At 33.6% G+C, this 24,942-nt stretch overlaps 4 protein-coding genes and 2 long non-coding RNA genes across 10 annotated transcripts; all 6 read left to right on the top strand.

Moving 5' to 3' along the window:
* Positions 1–2,073: 2,073 nt before the first annotated feature.
* On the top strand, positions 2,074–3,659 carry LOC144552655 (2-oxoglutarate-dependent dioxygenase 19-like). Its single transcript, XM_078300645.1, has 4 exons — positions 2,074–2,181; positions 2,367–2,608; positions 2,806–3,133; positions 3,254–3,659. Exons 1-4 carry the CDS (start codon positions 2,134–2,136, stop codon positions 3,506–3,508), a joined length of 873 nt encoding a protein of 290 aa, XP_078156771.1. The 5' UTR covers positions 2,074–2,133; the 3' UTR covers positions 3,509–3,659.
* A 1,284-nt stretch (positions 3,660–4,943) lies between these two features.
* Positions 4,944–5,835, top strand: LOC144552656 (uncharacterized). Of its 2 annotated transcripts, none has more exons than XR_013511188.1 (2): positions 4,944–5,226; positions 5,388–5,835. It is a non-coding gene; the product is annotated as an uncharacterized LOC144552656 (long non-coding RNA). The 2 variants fall into 2 exon arrangements; XR_013511189.1 differs by having other exon boundaries at positions 4,944–5,251.
* Positions 5,836–8,849: 3,014 nt separating this feature from the next.
* On the top strand, positions 8,850–10,511 carry LOC144552614 (uncharacterized). The gene is made up of 2 exons (XR_013511177.1): positions 8,850–9,171; positions 9,649–10,511. It is a non-coding gene; the product is annotated as an uncharacterized LOC144552614 (long non-coding RNA).
* A 4,290-nt stretch (positions 10,512–14,801) lies between these two features.
* LOC144552654 (2-oxoglutarate-dependent dioxygenase 19-like) lies at positions 14,802–16,384 on the top strand. The gene is made up of 4 exons (XM_078300644.1): positions 14,802–14,908; positions 15,094–15,335; positions 15,533–15,860; positions 15,981–16,384. Exons 1-4 carry the CDS (start codon positions 14,861–14,863, stop codon positions 16,233–16,235), a joined length of 873 nt encoding a protein of 290 aa, XP_078156770.1. The 5' UTR covers positions 14,802–14,860; the 3' UTR covers positions 16,236–16,384.
* A 1,137-nt stretch (positions 16,385–17,521) lies between these two features.
* On the top strand, positions 17,522–19,846 carry LOC144552652 (2-oxoglutarate-dependent dioxygenase 19-like). 4 transcript variants are annotated; one of them, XM_078300641.1, is made up of 5 exons: positions 17,522–17,783; positions 18,240–18,370; positions 18,618–18,853; positions 19,052–19,379; positions 19,467–19,846. In XM_078300641.1, exons 2-5 carry the CDS (start codon positions 18,323–18,325, stop codon positions 19,719–19,721), a joined length of 867 nt encoding a protein of 288 aa, XP_078156767.1. In that variant the 5' UTR covers positions 17,522–17,783; positions 18,240–18,322; the 3' UTR covers positions 19,722–19,846. The 4 variants fall into 4 exon arrangements, with proteins under 4 accessions (XP_078156767.1, XP_078156768.1, XP_078156766.1 ...); XM_078300642.1 differs by lacking the exon at positions 18,240–18,370 and having other exon boundaries at positions 17,525–17,783; XM_078300640.1 differs by lacking the exon at positions 17,522–17,783 and having other exon boundaries at positions 18,134–18,370.
* Positions 19,847–22,507: 2,661 nt separating this feature from the next.
* Positions 22,508–23,736, top strand: LOC144552651 (putative clathrin assembly protein At4g40080). Its single transcript, XM_078300639.1, has one exon. The coding sequence runs from the start codon at positions 22,570–22,572 to the stop codon at positions 23,551–23,553; it is 984 nt and encodes a 327-aa protein (XP_078156765.1). The 5' UTR covers positions 22,508–22,569; the 3' UTR covers positions 23,554–23,736.
* Positions 23,737–24,942: the final 1,206 nt, after the last annotated feature.

Raw genomic sequence — 24,942 nt, 5'->3', positions numbered from 1 at the left:
AATTACGTTTTTTTTATAGTAAGTAAAATAAAATTTCCACACGTAAGATAACTGAGTTGCTATAATTTAGTTGTTAAATAAAAATAATAATTTTCAAGTTTTACGGGGAATCTATACAAGCACTTAATATTCAAAGGAAGCTACAGTACCTGCGCTACAGTGTCCGCACTGTACTCGCAGGGATCGCCGAAAATTAAATATAGAAAAATAACTTTTTGTGGAGATTGCAAAAATTCTAGAATTCGAATTTTTTTCTTAAAGTATCAATATCTATGCATAGAAGTATTTATACCCATGTATGGAATTATTTATATCTATGAGGTGAACAATTATATATTGTGCAGGTATTGTAGCGCGAAGATAATAGTACCTGCGGGGAGACCACCGAAAATTAAATGCAGAAATATAATTTACCTACAAAATCTCCACAATTTTAATTTTTTTTTCTATATTATTAATACCTAAGCAATTTTTTTCTTTCAAATGACATCCATGATGACATACTTTCAGACTCATCATCGCACAAGCATTTATACCTCGCCATACAAGTATTTATACCTATACTTATAAGTATTTTTTATATGAGTAGTGTTAAAATGCACCATTGGTTTTGTGCCCCAACTATACCCCACGTCTCTATCTCCGTTTACAAAGTTCAAACAGTCGATCTGAACCATTCATCTTGTTCTACATATTAAAATGTGCTTAGAGACCAAATTTTTTATTTTTTATAATTTATTTACTATTTATTTAGATAGGTACAAAATCAATATTTTTGGATGGTCCAGATGCAGTGATTTTGTACCTATCTAAATAAATAGTAAAAAAATTCCAAAAAATATAAAATTTGGTCTCTAAGCACATTTTAATATGTAGAACAAGATGAACGGTTCAGATCAACTATTTGAACTTTGTAAATAAAGATAGAGATGTGGGGTATGGTTGGGGCACAAAACCAATGGTGCATTTTAACCCTTCTCTTTTTATATATGACACTAAAAGTATTAATATCTAAGTATTAAAAGTATTTATACTTATACACTGAAATATTTATACGTATGAGGTCAACTATTTTTGTTAAAGGATGGCTAACGCGGGGATGATTGGGGAACTCGAAAATGGATAATCATAACAAGTCACACATCAAAGTATTAATATTTTTTTAAGTGTTAATATCTTATCTGGTACGTTTGGATGACACAGGAATAGCTGCTATTCCTAGCGAGTTATTCTCACTATTTCACGTTTGGGTGAAAAAAACGCTATTCTCAACACAAGGAATAGCTCGAGTTAGCTGTTATTCCGCTATTCCTATGAAATATTGGGTTAGCGGCTATTCCGAATTTGAGGTTAGCGAGCTATTCCAAGCTATTCTTTGTTTCATCCAAACGTACCAGTATTTATAACTACGAATGTATACATATCTAAATATTTTGTACATATGACACTGAAAGTATTAATATCTAAGTACTGAAAGTATTTATTCCTATGAAGTCAACTATTTTTGTTGAAAAAGGTTGACGTAAGAACGAGTGCAGGGATTGTAAAAGAGAAATTATATAATTAGTGGGGACCATGGAAAAATGATGCTGCTGGAATTTTAGAACAATAATTAGTGGAGATTATAAAATTAGTGGGGACCACAATACATTATTTCTCTAAGTACAGATACTGTAGCACTGTTACTGTAGCACAGGTACTAAAATAATTATTCTTAAAAAAATGTCGGTAGTTCTACTCAGTTAATTCTTAACAAATAGCTGTAGCGGGTACCGTTTCCGGTACGTACGCTACAAATAAGCATGAAACACGTTTTTTTTTAAAATAATGATTCCAAACTACAGCGTTTAGGTTTATTTCGATAACAAGGATATGTGCCTTCACTATTCCCTTGTGAAAGTATTGTGTGTGTATGTGTATATATATGTGCCATCTTTCTTCGAAATAATCATAAAGAAAATATATCATATTCATAAGTTCATCGATTGCTAGTGCTTCATTAATCAATTCTTCCTTTGTTTATGTGTTATGACTTCAATAAATACTTTAGTTGTTGAAGCTCCTGCTGAAGAGACGATCCCAACCATTGACATCGGACAACTTGTCAATGGAACCCCTGATCAACGGTCTGCAATGCTTCAAACACTGGCAAAGGCATGTGAAGATTGGGGATTCTTCATGGTACTGATTACTTATTATTAATTTGTATATATATAAATCGGTACACACGCTCACATACCGTACTGATAATAATATGTATCATTTGCCTAGCTTGGTCTATGTTGCAATTTTTATTTTTAAATCCTACGATTTCCTTTATGATCTTATGTACTACTTAATTTATTTGTGCTCATTTTATTTCTTAGCTGGTAAATCATGGAATCCCAGAAAGATTGAGGGATGAGATGCTCGAGGCATTCAAGGCGTTGTTCGATCTGACAGATGATGAAAAAGGATCATATATCGGGACACATGCACTGGATCCGATTCGAATGGGGAGTGGGTTTAACTCCATGACTGATACAGGGGAGTGTCAGTGTGTGAGACATCATGCAAAGATACTGGTGCATCCTGAATTCCACTCTGTACCAAAGCCTCTTAATTTCAGGTACCACAAAGTATTCAACCGTAAGACAGCAGGTTGTACTAAATGTTTATAAGGTGCATTAAGGTTTGTCTGGTCAAAATCTTTTGTCAAGCATATGTAGATCATTATATATCATTGGAGCAGCAGCCATAATTAAAATTGTACTATTTTTCAATTACCCTTTTTAAATTGTTGTTTCTTTAAATTCAAATTCACAGGAATATATCAAAACAGTATTCTGATTGCACAAGAGTCATAGGCCTGGAGCTCCTCAAGGCTATCTGGGAGGACTTAGGCATAAAAGAAAGCCGCGTCATGGATGCCTTAAAACTCGGTTTATGCACACAACATTTGGCAGCCAATCTATATCCACAGTACTTGAATCCTGGTAGTGCATTCGGTTTGGCACCACACTCCGACCTTGGTTTTCTCACACTTGTTTACCAAAACGGTGTTGATGGCCTCCAAATCATGCACAAAGATAGATGGATATACGTAAAGCCTGTACCAAATTCCATTATGGTCAATATCGGCGATCACATGGAGGTACAGGAATCTTCAATATTTTTATCTGAAATAGTTGTCCCAATTTGTAGAACATGCGCATTATGCCACATTTGTTTTGTTCATAAAAATTAAAAAAGAAGTTGTTTTCATATATTGCAGATAGTAAGCAATGGCAAATACAAGAGTGTGTTGCACAGAGCAGTGCTGGACAGTGAGATGGTGAGGATGTCAATTGTGACGGTCATCGGGCCATCGCTTGATGCGATTGTGGAGCCATTTGCTGATTTGGTGAATGCTAATTCGCCTGCCATGTTTCGCGGCTTGACATATAGGGATTACTTTGAACACCAACAGAGCAACAGTATTGTGGAGAAAAGAGCGTTGAACATTATAAGATTGCGCACAGATAATTAAGACTTTGAAAATGACAATTGGTCGTACTGGTATGATGAAAAACATTCACAATAGCAAGGTGTGTAGTGCTTAAAAAATAAAACTCAGAAATAATAAAAATAAGGAAAGACTATGTATACAGATCATAGTTTAAGGGGAGCTGTCTGAATGTGCTCTTGTTTGGATCTCTTTCTACTTTTTTATTTAATCGATGTAAAATTTTAATTATCTCTCTAGATAAATATTAAATGACAATTGAGATATGTAATACCAGAACTAAAATCATGACCATGTTATATGAGTGATATTAATATTAATGATATATTTGTAATTATAAGACGCATCCAGTTACAATCTTATCACATTTCAGCAGCCAACATCATTGGTTGTCATGTCCTCCACTCGTCTCTCCCTCACAATCACAGGAGAATTCCAAACTTTAAACACTAACATTGTTCACTAATAAATAATTAAACCACTAAATTTTCTATATATCACGGTCCAAAACAAACGCTCGGTCTTCTGAATGGTCGAGATATTCTAATCTTTAATTAGACTCTGGCTTTTATATTTGACCCTGTAAAAAGTTGTTCGAACAAAGTCGTTAGACTCTACCTTCTATATATTTTTCCTTGATCATGGCACGTTCTGCCTCTGTTCAAGAAGAAAAAAAAAAAAAAAACTAAGTGCCGTACTAGAGAAATTCTTGGAGTGATGGCAGTATGCAAGAGATACTAGTTGTAACAAACTTTTGGATGCCGTAACAGGTACTTATTATTAGATTACTTCAACATGTAATAGAGTTGGCACTGGCTTGCCACTTAATAAAAAATGTTGGTAAGCTTCTGAGGATGGTCACCAAGTTTTTATGCTTCATAATTATATAAGATGTGATTCGTGCATGGTATATTATTGCAGTAAAGTAGTTAGAATGCTCAAATCATATCAGGGAGTATTATTGGCTTAACACCTGAAGAAGGAACCTAATGTCACTATGTGTCAGTATTGTTTTAAATTATCAAATCATATCATTGGATGTCATTTTAGAGGAGAGTTGTTAGAACATCCAAATCATATCATCGGACATTGTTCCAACGGATAACACCGGACATAATTTTGTTGAATTTTCTTCACATGTGGTCAATTGTATCCTCTCAACCCAGCTGAACAGATTACTTTTTTTATTATTATTTTGTACAATCTTCCTTCTGGTAAACAATTCATAATTATTTTATTTAAGAATTCCGTTAATTTCCGTAATTATTACTTTTTAGATGGATAGAATCAAATCTTCATTTTTCTAGAAAAAACTAGGCCTGTCACCATTTATATATACTGGAAAGTGGTTCTGTTATTTCCAATTAAACGATTTATTTTGATGATAAGGATATGTGACCAGAGCTTTCGGTCCACATATGTTCTTCCTTTTTGAAACTATGGTGTGTGTATATATGTCCTTTTCTTCTTGGAAACAATCATAAAGGCAATAATTAAGACATTAATAAGTTTGTCGACAGCTAGTGCTTCATCAATTCTTCTTTTGTTTCTCTTCTATGACTTCTTTAATTTCTTTAGATGCTGAACTTCCCAAAGAAGAGACAATCCCAACCATTGATTTCGGACTTCTTGTTAATGGAACCCCTGATCAACAGTCGGCGATGGTTTGATTACTTGCCACAGCTTGTGAAGATTGGGGATTCTTCATGGTACTGATTAGTTACTAGAACATCTATAGTTCGGTACGCACACTCACATACTGTACTGGTATGTATCATTTGCCTTGCTCGGCCGATTTTGCATCGTTCTGTTAGTTCCGGTTTAGAAATTTCTGCTCTTATGTTATATTTTTTGTTTGTCACTTTTAGTTTTATTTTTATTTTTATTTTCACTGTTTTTTTAGCTGGTAAATCATCGAATCCAAGACAGGTTGATGGATGAGATGCTGGAAGCATTTAAGGCGTTGTTCGATCTGACAGATAATGAAAAAGGATCATATATCAGGGCGGGGCACATGTATTGGATCTGATTCGAATCAGTAGTGGCTTTAACTCGAAAACTGATACAGGATGTCTATTGTGACAGTCATTGGGCCATCGCTTGATGTGATTGTGGAACCAATTGCGGATTTGGTGAACACCGATTGCCCTGCCGTGTTTCACGGCTTGAGGTATAGGGATTACTTGGAACACCAACAGAGCAACAGTCTTGTGGAGAAAGGAGCGTTGAAACTTGTAAGATTGCACAAAGATAATTAAGACTTGTATGATGAAATAGTTTCTCTGAGTACAAGGTGTTTATTGCTCAGCAAATAAAACTGAAATAATAAAAATAAGGAAAGACTAAGATTATACTTGTTTGGGTCTCTTTCTTGATTGTCCAACACTTTATTTTGCCAATTTTTTATAGAGGAGGGTTTAAATGATTCCATTTTTAATGCCTCCACTATGTCTCTATTGTATATTTGCATTGATATATACCACTTTAGTTGTCACACCCGACAACATGGCAGACAACCTGCCACTTTCATTAATGCAAGGCGATTCCATAATCATACACAATGTATATACGTACATTACCAATAACAAAGACAAGAGCCACAATACATGAATAAACTATTCTTTTAAGTTTTGAAATTTACATGTAACAAACAAATTGAAAATGAACATGTTACGGTATTGAAATCAAAATACCATAACTGATTTATTTAGAGTGAACAATACTCATCTTTGTGGCACGTCATGCAGCCCTCTAGTTCGACATCTCATTTTTTTGTGTCTTGTGCTTTGTACCTGGAATCCACCGAAGTGGAAATGTGAGAGATTGAAAATCTCCCAGTGCGGTATTCAGTTCCAGTCAAGTTATTCTATGACTCAACCAACTAAACAAACCAGCACCGAGCATAATTATAATAAAATAACAATAATTATAGAAATCCAAGAAATAACAAACGAATCTGAAAATCAATCAGGTAACATGTAAATTGCTCATAGAAAAAAAAAACACACTAGTACAAAAAACCCCTTCACCGACCCTTCATCACCGACTATTTTAAGCAAAGCATCAGTGTTGCTCACACTACACTGACCCTTTTATTAAATAACAGTCAGCGTTGTTATTCAACACTGACGCTTTATAAACAGTCAGTGTTGGTTATCAACAGTGACTGTTTTTCAAGAAAGAGTCAGTGTTGAATACCAACACTGACTGTTTTTCAAGCGTCAGTGTTGATTACCAACTCTGACGCTTTAAAAACAGTCAGTGTTGGTACCAACACTGACTCTTTTGAAAAAGAGTCAGTGTTGTGAACCAACACTGACTCTTTATAAAGCGTCAGTGTAGAGTAGCCATACTGACTCTTTTGGAAAAGAGTCAGTGTTGGTACTCAATACTGACTGTTTTCCAAAAGAGTCAGTGTTGAGGACCAATACTGACTCTTTATAAAGCGTCAGTGTTGAGTAACAATACTGACTCTTTAAAAACAGTCAGTGTTGCTACTCAACACTGACTGTTTTTTTTTTTTTTCAAATATCATAATTAAAAATATATTATTTTGTTTTGAACATTTCATTGAACACATGTAATACATGAATTTATTTAATAATATCAAGTTAAAACTTAAAATCTTTCAAGTTTTTACAAATACGAATTTAATAATCACAAGATAATACAAGAAGACGGAGAATCCTAAAGAAAATCATGAGTTAATTATATGAAATGTGATTTCAATCGGGTTTTTGCTTTTATTGACAAATTTGATAAGTGAATCCAATTAAGTAATTCGTGGATATTTTACAATACAATTAAGTCTTCCAAAATTTATAATATATTTTTAAACTTTGATTAGTTGTTAAGAAAGTATGTACATAAATAAATAATATGATAATATAGTTTATGTTGAAGAACATAAAAATAAAAATATGTTAATTAGAAACTTAGAATTTTGTAAATTTAAAAATAAATTGTTAAATAATTTTGACACATAAAATTATATAGCATTACATGCATGTTGCATATATGAATTTTGCATAAAACAGAGAGCATGCTAAAAGAATTACCATTCAAATTGGATTCACCCCAAATGTCGTTTGTGGGTCGATTGGAACCGTTTAAATTACTAGTACAATTGTTTAATTGTTTAATTCTTTAATTGGTTAAATTGTTTAAATTGATTAAGTAGTATGATCTTTCGTATAACATACTAAAATAATTATATAATGGGACAACGTGATTTGTTGCACGATATTTTGATAATTTGAGTGCAGCGAAGATCGCTCTTGGTGTTGTTTGCATATTGGATGATTTTTGATAGCCGATTATATTTGGCGCCAACTGAATAATTGTGGAGGGAGTAGTCAAAATTTGGAGGGAATCTAATAAATTCACACATAGATATGATATTTGGAATAAACTCATCAAAAATTTAGAGGGATGTTTGCAAGTTATGATATATTTACGAATCATGATATTTTTAAAAATAAAATATAATTTTTCTATTGAAATTATATTCAAAAATTATTTTATATTTCAGAATGAACAAAATTCTAATCCGATAAGATATATAAAAAAATCTCAAAAACTAAAAATTGGTTTTTTTTTCTTTATATAGAATTAATTTAGACATTCAAAATTAATTTATTTAAATTTAATTGTATCTAAGAAAATTATATGTTAATGTATAATAAATATTTTCTACTCTTTTTACATCTTATATGTCAAATAATACTTATAAATGTCAATTTTATATAATTTTATCATTATTTGTCTCTTGAAATTGAGTCAATAATTTCATACCATTCATTTTTACGTAATCAATTAACGGTCGATTTGCAATGAAATGAAATTTTATTTTCATTTATCTATCAATCAAGAGGATGAAATATTGAAACATCGAAGCACTATAAACACTTCACGTTGGATTGAAGCTTAGACATGATCGAACTTCGGAAATTTTATTTTGGTTATGTTTAATATTTTTTATCTCATAAACTTTTGCAAAAAATATATCTCTTAAATAAAATTCAATCTATATATTATAATTCTATATATACAAATTATTTTGTAATCTTTTTTATTTCTCTTCCTTGCAAATTTTTTAACTTTCTGTCAAAAAAAATCACCGACGGTTTTTAAAAAAACAGTCAGTGTTGAACACCAACACTGACTGTTTTTTGAAAAACCGTCAGTGTTAATAATCAATACTGACTGTTTTTCGGAAAACAGTCAGTGTTGGAGTTCAAACACTGACTGTTTTTTGGAAAAACCGTCGGTGATTTTTTTTGGCAGATGCCGCTGAAATTTTCGTTCCCGGTTATATGTTTCGATTTTAGCCGCGAAAAACTTCATTTCCCTATTCTCTGCGAGAAACCCTCTCCGTCTCTCTCACCTAGAAAAACACCGCTACCGCTAGATCTGTCTTCTAGGTTCGATTTCTCCGTCCTTAGCCGCATCTACCTTCTCTCGCCGAGCCCAGCCTACCCCTTTCTCTCTATCGCTCTTCTTTCTCTCCGTCAGTCCGCCCCGATTCTTCTGCGACTCCCTGACCCCTACCACTCTCCGCCACTGTGTCTTTCCGGCCTCCGCTACTCCGCACTGACCGTCGACCGCGCCTCCGCCGGCTGCCGATCACCGTCCTTGCGGCTCTCCAGTCTCCACAACTCCGCCCTGTCGTTCTTCTCCACTGTTAGGTTAGTTTTCTATTTTGTTAATTGATTTGTTAGGAATGGGTAGTTTTAAAGCTTGTTAATGGTAATTATGGATTTATTATTATTGAGGTAAATACATTACGTTGCCTGCAAATGAGCAAAGATAGACAAAAATTCCAGTATAATATTTGTTTCTAAAAGTTTTTGGGTTCTTTTTTTTGCTGTTGTAAGTGTGAATCCTTAACTAGGGTTTGATAGAATTATCATCTGAAAAAATTAGGCCAGTAAACTATAATTGTGCAAATTACTTGAATTAAGTTTCTCTAACTGACCCTCCGACATGCACTGGAGCTGTAATTTATCTCAAATTAAGTATCCATGTACCTTCAAATCTCAATTGAGGTAGAATGAGTGGAAGGCAGTACAGATGGCAAATATTTTATAGGATGGATAAGAGGAAAAGGTGTATTTCTCTAACACTCTTTAGTTTTCTTGATTATCTTTGATTATGTACTGAAGGGAGAAAGACGAAGACACAATCGATAAATTAAAATCTGCAAACTGATAGTAAGACAAGTGGGTTCGTTTCTTGATTCAGACTACAAAGGTACTATGCTAACACGGTTTCATTATAACGGGCCTAGATATGCTAAGTGTAGATTAATTATTAGTCTTATGTAGGTGGATTATATAGTACCAGTAATTATTCATATGTATTACCAGTAATTGGGTGAATATTGATGCTAAGGTATACAGGTGTGAAACAGGATGCTAAGTGTACATGAAATTTCTTCCAAAAACTACATCCCATTTTCTCTTTTCTTTGATTAATTATTAGTCTTATTATATACGTGGATTAAGAATGCACGACAAAAGACAGAACTATTTATCTTCAGCAATCATATTATGTGATATTCATATGAGGGGTAATATAGCCATCCAGGTGCAATCGATGGTGATGTCGAAAAAGACTACTGGTCTGAAGGTAATTACTAAGGCAGTTATTGATGTTCTTGATTGCCATACTACCCTCTTGTCATACACTTTATCATTGTGATATTAAATTTAATGGTACAAATTCTAATTTTCACTAATTGCTATCCATAGGTTGTACTAGGTGAAGTGGCAATGTGAGGTTGATTACGTTGAATAGGCCTCGTCAATTGAATGTCATCTCTTCTCGGGTGGTACTATCCTTTATATTAGTTATAGGTTGCAAGAAAGAGAAGCATTTTTTATTTAAGTCAAGTAAATAGATTTTTGATGGCAATTAACTTGGATAATTTGGTGTCTTTTGTGTGTTTTGTGGATATATGGCATGTAATTTGGATAACATGTAATTTGATAATTTTTAATGGCAATTAACTTGTTTGGTGTCTTTTGTTTGTGATTGTGGCATATTAATTTTTTAATGTCAATAAATGTTGAATGGTAATATATGGCTAGCAAAACAGAATCATGCCAACACAGAAAAACAGTCGGTGTTGGTGCTCAACACTGACTCTTTTTCAAAAGAGTCGGTGTTGGTGTCAACACTGACTCTTTTTCAAAAGAGTCGGTGTTGGTGTCAACACTGACTCTTTTTCAAAAGAGTCAGTGTTGGTGCTCAACACTGACGCTTTAAAACAGTCAGTGTTGAACCCAACACTGACTGTTTTTAGAGAGTCAGTAAAAGGTAATCTTCACTGGCGCTGGTTTTACTGACGCCGCTATAACAGTCGGTGTAGGGGTATTTTAACAGTCAGTGAAGGGGTTTTTTGTACTAGTGACAAATATGCATTTATCTCAATGCTGTTAGTTTTTATTATGCAATGTTCATGTGTAATAAACTTAAAAGTTCTATAAAATTTTCTTGTGCAATCCTATTGTTTAATCAATTTTTATTCACAATTAATCATGTGAAATGTTCTCACCTAAACTTATGCATTTATCTCAAACCTTTAACATGAACATTAGTTACCAAAAATGCAATGCTTATGTATCATGTCAAACATGCAAATATTCATTATAGAATAAGATCCACATCATATTAGATAATCATATTTACAATATCTCGGTCATGCGCTACAAGTTCAGGACCTATATGACCATCAAGGTTCAGGTGTGAGGTTCAACCATGTATATACAATACTCTGATCATGCACTACAACGAATATGGCGCCTACACAATTTATGTTATAGCCATAACTTGAAATTGTGTACTTACTTCGAATATAGCGCCTACATGACTAAAGTTATGTGCTACAAATTCAGCGCCTACATAACCGAGTCATGCGCTACCACAAATATTGAGCCTATGCAATTTCTGTTATGCGCTACAAGTTCAATGTCTACATAACAAAAATTACATGCTTACCCCGAATATGACGCCTATGCAATTTATACTATGCGCTATAAGTTCAGCATCTACATAACATAAATTACATGCTTATCGTACCCCAAATACGGCATCTACATGATCATCAGGTTCAAACTTGTGGTTCTTTAACACATTTCATTAAAAACAAATAAATAATTCATATCATGCTATGTATCATACATGCAAGTATATCATGCAAAATTTATGGTTCAACTCAGGTCTTATGTTATCTATGCATATACCATGCAACTCAAATACTCAATGCAATTAATATCTTATTTCATGCATGCTTCTTATAGGACTCACGACTAGAAAAAGAATTCAAGCAATTCCATCTAAAATCCAAGAAACAATATAGCAAAAGCCCACAAGTATTTTAACATAAGCAACAATCAAGTTGGAAGAAGAAGTGGGTAAAATCGACATTCACACACTACATTATTTGCTACAATTATATTGTACTACTGTATGCATGGACATTTCCTATTGTACTTATCAGTGAGATTAACTACCTTGGACGTGTCATTTCTAGGTTCCTTGCATTTTAACACAGTTCACCTACAACAATATCATATCATAACCAATTCTTTGCAAAATCATGTCACATTTCAATTTTGAAAGTTGTTCTAGATATATATAATCATGCATATTTTGATTTCAAAAATTATTACAAGAATATTTGGTCAATATCCATAGGTTATTTCAATTTGGCATGCCTTGCAAATATGAACCGTTACCCAATAATTGATCTATACTTACAAATTGTTGATGCCTTGCAAATTCTTGAATCGAAGAGAGAGATCCCCAAAATAGGAAAGAGGTTTTTACCTTTTGAATTGTTTTATTATATTTTATTTTCAACCTTTCTAAATAAAATTTCAGCCATGAAAATATTAGTGACGTTAGGTAGACAAATTAATGTGGTCAACAGTTGTATGCACCAAGCAAATTTGACACCGCCAAATGAAATTCATTTTATATTATTTATTTATATTGGTTAGTGACTTGCACAAAACTCATATTTGTATAAATAATTAAATTAATTTTAATTATAAATTACTAACTATATTTCATATATTTTTAAATAAAATTTAAAGCATTCCTGGACTAAAATGAAACCTATATATACTCACTTATAACCGTACAATCAAGTAACTTTAAAATAGTTGTTCATATTATTTAACACAAATTAAAGATAAATCTAAACATATTATGACTCGTTATAAATATTTCTTTAATTACGTTTTTTTTATAGCAAGTAAAATAAAATTTCCACACGTAAGATAACTGAGTTGCTATAATTTAGTTGTTAAATAAAAATAATAATTTTCATGTTTTACGGGGAATCTATACAAGCACTTAATATTCAAAGGAAGCTACAGTACCTACGCTACAGTGTCCGCACTGTACTCGCAGGGATCACCAAAAATTAAATATAGAAAAATAACTTTTTGTGGGAATTGCAAAAATTCCACAATTCGAATTTTTTTCTTAAAGTATCAATATCTATGCATAGAAGTATTTATACTCATGTATGGAATTATTTATATCTATGAGGTGAACAATTATATATTGTGCAGGTATTGTAGCGCGAAGATAATAGTACCCGCAGCACGGTACCCGCGGGGAGACCACCGAAAATTAAATGCAGAAATATAATTTCCCTACAAAATCACCACAATTTTAATTTTTTTTTCTATATTATTAATACCTAAGCAATTTTTTTTCTTTTAAATGACATCCATGATAAAATACTTTCAGACTCATCGTCGCACAAGCATTTATACGTCACCATACAAGTATTTATACCTATACTTACAAGTATTTTTTATATGAGTATGGTTAAAATGCACCATTGGTTTTGTGCCCCAACTATACCCCACGTCTCTATCTCCATTTACAAAGTTCAAACAGTTGATCCGAACCATTCATCTTGTTCTACATATTAAAATGTGCTTAGAGACCAAATTTTATATTTTTTAGAATTTGTTTACTATTTATTTAGATAGGTACAAAATTAATGTTTTTGGATGGTCCAGATGCAGTGATTTTGTACCTATCTAAATAAATAGTAAAAAAATTCCAAAAAATATAAAATTTGGTCTCTAAGCACATTTTAATATGTAGAACAAGATGAACGGTTCAGATCGATTGTTTGAACTTTGTAAACAGAGATAGAGATGTAGGGTATGGTTGGGGCACAAAACCAATGGTGCATTTTAACCCTTCTCTTTTTATATATGACACTAAAAGTATTAATATCTAAGTATTAAAAGTATTTATATTAATACACTGAAATATTTATACGTATGAGGTCAACTATTTTTGTTAAAGGATGGCTAACGCGGGAATGATTGGGGAACTCGAAAATGGATAATCATAACAAGTCACGCATCAAAGTATTAATATTTTTTTAAGTGTTAATATCTTATCTTCTAAGGGTACGTTTGGATGACACAGGAATAGCTGCTATTCCTAACGAGGTATTCTCACTATTTCACGTTTGGGTGAAAAAAACGCTATTCTCAACACAAGGAATAGCTCGAGTTAGCTGTTATTCCGCTATTCCTATGAAATATTGAGTTAGCGACTATTCCGAATTTTAGGTTAGCGAGCTATTCCAAGCTATTCTTTGTTTCATCCAAACGTACCCTAAGTATTTATAACTACGAATGTATACATATCTAAGTATTTTTTACATGTGACACTGAAAGTATTAATATCTAAGTACTGAAAGTATTTATTCCTATGAAGTCAACTATTTTTGTTGGAAAAAGTTGATGTAAGAACGAGTGCAGGGATTGTAAAAGAGGAACTATATAATTAGTGTGGACCATGAAAAAATGATGTTGCTGGAATTTTAGAACAATAATTAGTGGGGACCACAATACATTATTTCTCTAAGTACGATACTGTAGCACTGTTACTGTAGCGCAGGTACTAAAATAATATTCTTAAAAAAATGTCGGTAGTTCTACTCAGTTAATTCTTAAAAAATAGCTGTAGCGGGTACCGTTTCCGGTACGTACGCTACAAATAAGCATGAAACACGTTTTTTTTTAAAATAATGATTCCAAACTACAGCGTTTAGGTTTATTTCGATAACAAGGATATGTGCCTTCACTATTCCCTTGTGAAAGTATTGTGTGTGTATGTGTATATATATGTGCCATCTTTCTTCGAAATAATCATAAAGAAAATATATCATATTCATAAGTTCATCGATTGCTAGTGCTTCATTAATCAATTCTTCCTTTGTTTATGTGTTATGACTTCAATAAATACTTTAGTTGTTGAAGCTCCTGCTAAGAGACGATCCCAACCATTGACATCGGACAACTTGTCAATGGAACCCCCGATCAACGGTCTGCAATGCTTCGAACACTGGCCAAGGCATGTGAAGATTGGGGATTCTTCATGGTACTGATTACTTATTATTAACTTGTATATATATAAATCGGTATGCACGCTCACATACCGTACTGATAATAACATGTATCATTTGCCTAGCTTGGCCTATGTTGCAATTTTTATTTTTAAATCCAACGATTTCCTTTATGATCTTATGCACTACTTAATTTATTTGTGCTCATTTTATTTCTTAGCTGGTAAATCATGGAATCCCAGAAAGATTGAGGGATGAGATGCTCGAGGCATTCAAGGCGTTGTTCGATCTGACAGATGATGAAAAAGGATCATATATCGGGACACATGCACTGGATCCGATTCGAATGGGGAGTGGGTTTAACTCCATGACTGATACAGGGGAGTGTCAGTGTGTGAGACATCATGCAAAGATACTGGTGCATCCTGAATTCCACTCTGTACCAAAGCCTCTTAATTTCAGGTACCACAAAGTATTCAACCGTAAGACAGCAGGTTGTACTAAATGTTTATAAGGTGCATTAAGGTTTGTCTGGTCAAAATCTTTTGTCAAGCATATGTAGATCATTATATATCATTGGAGCAGCAGCCATAATTAAAATTGTACTATTTTTCAATTACCCTTTTTAAATTGTTGTTTCTTTAAATTCAAATTCACAGGAATATATCAAAACAGTATTCTGATTGCACAAGAGTCATAGGCCTGGAGCTCCTCAAGGCTATCTGGGAGGACTTAGGCATAAAAGAAAGCCGCGTCATGGAGGCCTTAAAACTCGGTTTATGCACACAACATTTGGCAGCCAATCTATATCCACAGTACTTGAATCCCGGTAGTGCTTTCGGTTTGGCACCACACTCCGACCTTGGTTTTCTCACACTTGTTTACCAAAACGGTGTTGACGGCCTCCAAATCATGCACAAAGATAGATGGATATACGTAAAGCCTGTACCAAATTCCATTATGGTCAATATCGGCGATCACATGGAGGTACAGGAATCTTCAATATTTTTATCTGAAATAGTTGTCACAATTTGTAGAACATGCGCATTATGCCACATTTGTTTTGTTCATAAAAATTAAAAAAGAAGTTGTTTTCATATATTGCAGATAGTAAGCAATGGTAAATACAAGAGCGTATTGCACAGAGCAGTGCTGAACAGTGAGATGGCGAGGATGTCAATTGTGACGGTCATCGGGCCATCGCTTGATGCGATTGTGGAGCCATTTGCTGATTTGGTGAATGCCAATTCGCCTGCCATGTTTCGCGGCTTGACATATAGGGATTACTTTGAACACCAACAGAGCAACAGTATTGTGGAGAAAAGAGCGTTGAACATTGTAAGATTGCGCACAGATAATTAAGACTTTGAAAATGACAATTGGTCGTACTGGTATGATGAAAAACATTCACAATTGCAAGGTGTGTAGTGCTTAAAAAATAAAACTCAGAAATAATAAAAATAAGGAAAGACTATGTATACAGATCGTAGTTTAAGGGGAGATGTCTCAATGTGCTCTTGTTTGGATCTCTTTCTAGATTGTCCAACGCTTTATTTTGCCCTTTTTTATTTAATCGATGTAAAATTTTAATTCTCTCTCTAGAGAAATATTAAATAAAAATTGAGATATGTAATACCAGAAATAAAATCATGACCCTGTTATTAATATTAATGATATATTTGTAATTATAAGACGCATCCTGTTACAATCTTATCACATTTCAACAGCCAACATCATTGGCTGTCATGTCCTCCACTCTCCCTCACAATCACAGGAGAATTCCAAACTGGAAACACTAACATTGTTCGCTACTAAACAATTAAACCGCTAAATTTTCTATATATTACGGTCCAAAACAAACGCTCGGTCTTATGAATGGTCGAGATATTCTAAACTTCAGTTAGACTCTGGCTTTTATATTTGACCCAATAAAAAGTTGTTAGAACAGAGTCATTAGACTCTACCTTTTATATTGTTTTCCTCATACAGTAATACAAATCAATAACATTGGATTTCTCTGTTATCACCATTATAATCTAGCATCATACATTTTTTCTTGATCAAGGCACATTGTGCCTCTGTTTAAGAAGAAAAAAAAAATAACACTAAGTGCCGTACTAGAGAAAATTCTTGGAGTGATAGTAGCATGCAAGAGAGATTGCTAGTTGTAACAAACTTTTGGAGGCCGTAACAGGGTACTTGTTATTAGATTACTTCAATATGTAGCAGAAAGCGGGAGACGTCATAGAGTTGGCACTGGCTTTCCACTTAATAAAAAATGTTGGTATGCTTCTGAGGATGGTTACTAAGTTTTTATGCATCATAATTATATAAGATGTGATTCGTGCATGATATATTATCGCAGTAAAGTCGTTAGAAACTTAGAATGCTCAAATCATATCAGGGAGTATTATTGGCTTAACACCTGAAGAAGGAACCTATTGTCACTATGTGTCAGTATTGTTTTAAATTATCAAATTATATCATTGGATGTCATTTTACATATTCTGGAAAGTGGTTCTCTTATTTCCATTAAACGACTTATTTTGATGATAAGGATATGTGACCAGAGCTTTCGGTCCACATATGTTCTTCCTTTTTGAAACTATGGTGTGTATATATATGTCCTTTTCTTCTTGGAAACTATCATAAAGGCAATAATTAAGACATTAATAAGTTTGTCGACAGCTAGTGCTTCATCAATTCTTCTTTTGTTTCTCTTCTATGACTTCTTTAATTTCTTTAGATGCTGAACTTCCCAAAGAAGAGACAATCCCAACCATTGATTTCGGACTTCTTGTTAATGGAACCCCTGATCAACAGTCGGCGATGGTTTGATTACTTGCCACAGCTTGTGAAGATTGGGGATTCTTCATGGTACTGATTAGTTACTAGAACATCTATAATTCGGTACGCACACTCACATACTGTACTGGTATGTATCATTTGCCTTGCTGAACAGATTACTTTTTTTATTATTATTTTGTATAATCTTCCTTCTGGTAAACAATTCATAATTATTTTATTTAAGAATTCTGTTAATTTCCGTAATTATTACTTTTTAGATGGATAGAATCAAATCTTCATTTTTCTAGAAAAAACTAGGCCTGTCACCATTTATATATACTGGAAAGTGGTTCTGTTATTTCCAATTAAACGATTTATTTTGATGATAAGGATATGTGACCAGAGCTTTCGGTCCACATATGTTCTTCCTTTTTGAAACTATGGTGTGTATATATATGTCCTTTTCTTCTTGGAAACAATCATAAAGGCAATAATTAAGACATTAATAAGTTTGTCGACAGCTAGTGCTTCATCAATTCTTCTTTTGTTTCTCTTCTATGACTTCTTTAATTTCTTTAGATGCTGAACTTCCCAAAGAAGAGACTATCCCAACCATTGATTTCGGACTTCTTGTTAATGGAACCCCTGATCAACGGTCGGCGATGGTTCGATTACTTGCCACGGCTTGTGAAGATTGGGGATTCTTCATGGTACTGATTAGTTAGTAGTTACTAGAACATCTATAATTTGGTACGCACACTCACATACTGTACTGGTATGTATCATTTGCCTTGCTTAGCCGATTTTGCATCGTTCTGTTAGTTCCGGTTTAGAAATTTCTGATGCTGGAGACAGTGAAATTCTTATATCCTACAATTTCATTTCTGATCTTATGTTAGAACTTTTGTTTGTCACTTTTAGTTTTTTTAATTTTTATTTTCACTGTTTTTTTTTTAGCTGGTAAATCATGGAATCCAAGACAAGTTGAGGGATGAGATGCTGGAAGCATTTAAGGCGTTGTTCGATCTGACAGATGATGAAAAAGGATCATATATCGGGGCACATGTATTGGATCCGATTCGAATCGGTAGTGGCTTTAACTTGAAAACTGATACAGGGAAGTATTCGAGACATTATGCGAAGATATTTGTGCATCCTGAGTTCCACTCTGTACCAAAGCCTCTTAATTTCAGGTACCAGAAAAATCAACCCTAAGACATCAGGTTGTACAAAATAATTATAAATTGCATTTAGGTTATCTGGTGAAAATTCTTTTGTCATGCATAATTAGATAATAATTTTAAAACTTTATCATGCCATCAGCAGTTTATTTAATTGTATTTTTCATTTTACCCTTTACAATTGTTCATTTTTTTTATTCAATTTCACAGGAATATATCAAAAGAGTATTCTGATTACACTAGAGCAATAGGCCTGGAACTCCTCAAGGCTGTATGGGAGGGCTTAGGCATAGAAGAAAACCGCGTTGCGGATGCCTTAAAACTCAGGTCATGTTTCCAAATTTTAGTTGGCAATCTCTATCCCCCTTACCCGAAACCCGATTTTGAATTGGGATTTGCACCACACTCTGACCATGGTTTGTTCACACTCCTTTACCAGAACGGTATCAATGGCCTCCAAATCATGCATAAAGAACGATGGATCTACGTAAAGCCTGTACCGAATTCCATTATGGTCAATACCGGCGATCACTTGGAGGTACATTAATTTTCGACAATTTTACGTACATTATGTCACTTGTGTTTTCTTTAAAATAATTAGGAAGATATTATTGATTTATTGCAGATAGTAAGCAATGGAAAATACAAGAGTGTGTTGCACAGAGCAGTGTTGAACAGTGAGATGGTGAGGATGTCAATTGTGACAGTCATCGGGCCATCACTTGATGTGATTGTGGAACCAATTGCGGATTTGGTCAACACCGATTGCCCTGCTGTGTTTCGCGGCTTGACGTATAGGGATTACTTGGAGCACCAACAGAGCAACAGCCTTGTGGAGAAAGGAGCGTTGAACCTTGTAAGATTGCACACAGATCATTAAGACTTGTATGATGAAATAGTTTCTGAGTACAAGGTGTTTATTGCTCGAAATAATAAAAATAAGGAAATACTATGTATGTAGGTCACAGTTTATACTTGTTTGGGGTCTCTTTCTTGATTGTCCAACACTTTATTTTGCCAATTTTTTATGTATAATCAATGAAAAACCTTCAATTATATATCTAGAATAATATTACATAAAAATTGAGACAAAAAAAAAATTGGAACTTAAGATTATAACCCATACGAAAATAGAAAACAAAAAAGGAAGCAGGGCAGTAATGTAAAAGTACGGCACTTCCATCTTTTTATTAAAGGGCAAATTTCTAGTGTACTCATAAACAGTGTTTTAATATTCGGTCTATTCAGCCGAATATTCATATTCGGTTGGAAACCGAACAGGAAATGAGTATTCGGTTTCGAATATTTGGCCGAATATATTTTTCCGCATATTATCTATTCGGCCGAATATTTCTGAATAGAGAATAAGAATCCGAATAAGAACCGAATATTTCAGAATATGAACCGAATATTTCCGAATAGAGAATAAGAATCTAAATATGAACCGAATAAGAACAGAATAAATTATAATTTCATTTATTTAAGTTTGAACTTATATTTTATTTATGCTTATTTGTAGTTTTGTAATTTGTACTGTGGGTTGTTAACTTGTTCTAACTTGTGTTATGTTTTATTTATGTTTATTTGTAATGTTTATCTATGTTTATTAGAGTTAATGCCTATGATTTTTCATTTGAAAATCCGAATATATAAATCGGAATAAAAATCCAAATATTCGGCCGCATACTGTATATGCGGTATTCAGTGGCTTTCCGAATACCAAATAAGAACCGAATATTAAAACACTGCCCATAAAAGCTTTTAAAATAGTAAATTTCTCAATGAAAATGCCATAATATTCAATATCCCTATAAAAAATTGACATTTTTCTTTATATCCCTACTTATCTATTTAAAATTATAATTTAATTATTTTAAAAATTGACAAAGACAAATATAACCTGTCAGTTCCACTCCTTGTACAGCCCGTCTAAAAGATTACTTTGTCAGTTTCACCTGATCTCTTGTGCTGCCTATATACATACAGAATCCTTATCTTCTGCATTAACACAACTTTTTTAGTTTAAGGTTTTTCCCCCGTCGGATTTCATCAATGGTTCAGATTTAATTAGACAACTTCGTCAAGGTTGTCACTTCTGTCAGTTTCACCTGTTGAAGACCTGTACAAGAAGGTGAAACTGATAGGAGTATATGTCTTTTTAATTTTTAAAATAATTAAATTAAAGTTTAAATAGATAAATAGGGATATAAAGAAGAATGTTTTTCCTTTATTGAATTAAAATTAAGCTTGAGATGAGTTATTAAATCCGATCATTTTTAGGATTTGACATTCAACCGATAATCTGTAAAAAAAAAAAAATTCTATCAATAAAGGCTATCTAGGACCGTAATTTCAAATTCTGGCCTCCCTAAGTAACCTTTGAAAGTCATTTAATATTTTGCTGTTGGATGGATTTGTAGTTTCATATTTATTAAATAAAAAATTCGATCTAGTTGGTACATCATTCTCTTGAAAAGAAATCTTAAGAAACAAATAATCAAACCAATAATTTAAATTGTTGCTTTTTCCTTAATCCTTGACCAATGTTGTTAAACGGAAATTTATAGTTTTGTAAGTATGTTTGGAACTAAAGTGCTTATAAAAACTGATTAATTAAAACCTAACGATCCTATTAAGTATGCTATTCCTATATTATCCAACTTGGGAGAAGCAACAGAAAAAAATAATAAAAAAATACGTTCACCTCTGTGTGTGTGTTTGTGTGTTTTTCTTTAATTTACCCTCTAGTAAGTTTTGTATAATATGGAATGGTTATTTCCTTCAAAAAAAATTACAGTTTTATTTTTTATACTCCCTATGTGCAATTACATATGTTATTTATACTTGTGTTATTATATACTAATTAAAGCAGATTTATTGATACAACACTCCTATATATATGATATTTTGTAGATTTATATAAATATCACAGTTAAATACAAACAATTTTTCTTGTAATTATTTCTACGATACAGTCGAATATATTAAAGCAAAAAAATAATATGGAAATCTAAAAATTATCTTTTCAAAATATATTTTATAATATTTTTCATTGACATATATTATTATATTTTGATTTCATCTTCTATATAAAAATTAAATATAATTTATTTCATATAAGATTAGACAAGTGTATTGTATGGTCAATTGTCTCTTATGTTCTAATTTTATAATTAATTCAGATAGGTTTTGTCCATTAGTCACATTAATTACGGTGCATAAATTATTTGAATGTTTTAAAAAAGAACCGTAAGTCAGGGCTTAAACTACCCCAAATTTAGTTTTTTGACATAATCATAATTAATGAAGCTTGGAGGCTAGTTCTTCATTTTTCATAATTGATTGATTAGTAATTACGAGGCTCATGATCCAGTTGTCCTCTTATCACATTGCAGCAGCCAACATAATTGGTTGCCAGTTATGTCCAAACAAGTACAACCAGGAGAGACACCACTGTTCCCTGTTCACTTTACAAAAGATCGCTCAGTTTTTTGTGATCTAACGCCCTAAAAGAAACACTCGGTCATACGAATGGTCGTGATATTCTAACGTCAGTTAGACTCAGCCTTTTCAAATTAGACCAAGTAAAACCGTAAAAGGTAAAAACTTGGTCAACTATGGAATGATTATATAAAGGGGAACCCTCATTCCAAGTCTAACCTTTTACCGCTCTCTGTTCTTTCTTCCTGATCACTTGTAGTTGTAGAATACAAGTTCAAAATTTATCCATGGGATTGAACCTCCACATCCTTGTCGGAGCAATCAAAGACACCACCTCCTTGACCAAGGCGGCGCTCACTTCCCCCTCCTCCTCCGCCGCGTCAGCGCATCTCGCCGTCCTGCGCGCCACCTCGCACCTCCCTGCAACCTCCCCTCCCTCTCCTCAACATATATCCGCTCTCCTCTCATTCGGCCGTTCCTCCCGCCTCACCGCATCCTCCCTCGTATCTGCTCTTTCTTCACGCCTCCTCTCCACTCACAACCCCTCTGTCGCTCTCAAATCCCTTCTGTGTCTCCACTGCCTCTTCTCTCACGGCTCCTTCATTTTAAAGGATCAGATCTTCCCCACCTTGCTACGCCATCCCGCCTCTGGTCGCAACCCTCTTGCTCTCTCCTCCTTCAGATCTGCCATCTCCTACTCTCTGTCAGCTTGGGTTCGCTGGTTCGCACGGGTGCTTGAGCTGATGCTTTTTGCCCCCTCCGACGATCATGATCAACTCACTGTACTTCAAAATCACGATGTGATAACTCACCTCGAATCGCTTGTTGCTGTTGTAGAAGAGATTTCTCGCGTGCCCGAGGGTCCGGCATCGACCGTCGGAAACCGATTGGTGTCAGAGGTGATAAGGCAAGCTGAAGAGGATTGGGTTAAGATCAGAAGCGAGATAACGGTTCGGGTAAGAGAACTGAGGGAGCGGGTCGGGTTGTTGAACTATTCTGATTCGGTAGAGATGTTGTGTGTTTTGAAAAGGATTGAGGCGGTACCATCATCTCAACCGTCAGATTGGGAATGGATGGCTTGGGATGAAGAGTTAGTAATCGAGATGAGAAGATTGAAGGAGAAGGCAGAGAGGCTAGTGGTCAGAGATGAAGAGCAGGAGAGAAGAATAGGGAGAGACAAGGCCAGCGAATCGGCTCGGTTGTTTAAACCGGTTCGGTCTGAGCTTGTTCATCCGTTCCGGTTCGGTTCAGGACGATGGATCACCACGTGATAGTGATGCATAAATTATTGTTGTTTTGTTCATAATAGTCAAATTAAGTGTTTTTTGTTTTATCTTGATTCTTTGTGACATATTTTGAAAAAAGAAGTTGGTCACGGTCAGAACTGACTGACAGCGAGTTTACGGAATTTTATAAACTATAATTTATTAACACATGGAATCGGTTTTGAATGATCTGTCACGGAGATAGAAACATTTAAAATGAAAAATTTCAGTTCAAACATGTTTTTATTTGACATTATACAGGAGACAAAATGATGATGTATAACAGCATGACTGGATGAGTCATGTATATCTTCTTCAAATATTAATTTTGCTCATTTTCTTAGGTCGTGAGGTGGACAGGTAGGTACATCTGCTCGCATTCATGCACATACATTAATGTCCGTTGTTACTGTTTTATGTGCCAAATGGGCTTTTGTATATGCCAACTTGTGGTAAGATGGCAACCGGTGAACAGTTCTTTGAAAAATTATTCAGTGTACCTAGGTGCCTTGTAATTAAAGTTGAATCTTCTGTTACAATTTATATTGATTATAATATAAGAGGAGGGTTCAAATGCACCCAAATTTTTGTGCACCCAAATGCACCCTATCATTTTTCTCCGTTTTCAAAGTTTAAATAGTCAATCTGAACCGTTAGATGCGATCTACATATTAAGATGAGCTTGGAGACCAAATTTTACAGTTTTTGGAAATTTTTTACTATTTATTAAGCCACTTTGAAAATCGCTGATCCAATGGTCCAGAAAATGTAAAATCAACGATTTTCAAAGTGGCTTAATAAATAGTAAAAAAATTCCAAAAAATATAAAATTTGGTCTCCAAGCACATCTTAATATATAGATCGCATCTAACGGTTCGGATTGACTATTCGGACTTTGAAAACGGAGAAAAAAAATTTGAAAAATAGAGTGCATTTGGGTGCACAAAAATTTGGGTGCATTTGAACCCTCCTCATAATATAATTTAATTTTAATAAATTATCTTTTATAAAAAAAAACAATAACATTCTAATAAATTTTCTATGCATGTCACGAACACTTATATTCTAAAATTTATAATAAATTAAATGACTTTGATATTTGATTTATATATTTCCATTTTCATATTAAAAAATTTCATTCCTATAAATTTTAATGTTGCCAAACAAACTCTTAGTAGAAATTACAAAATTGCAATGCAGCACTAAAGATATTACCGTATACAAATACTAATTAATCATCCTCAATAGTCAATAGTAGCTTATCCACATACTACTAATTAGGGGTGGCAAAAAAATTAGTAGTTCGTGATTCAATTTGAGTTTGATTTGAATTTAGTTCGATTCGAAATTAGTTTGTTTTGAAACAAATCAAATCCAGTTTGGTTTGAATCTTAT

Source organism: Carex rostrata, chromosome 4 (genome assembly GCF_964058835.1).
Source record: "Carex rostrata chromosome 4, lpCarRost1.2, whole genome shotgun sequence".
In the NCBI taxonomy this organism is placed as follows: Eukaryota; Viridiplantae; Streptophyta; class Magnoliopsida; order Poales; family Cyperaceae; genus Carex; species Carex rostrata.
The sequence above is the reverse complement of the archived record's forward strand: the minus strand, read 5'-3'. Positions and strand labels throughout refer to the sequence as shown.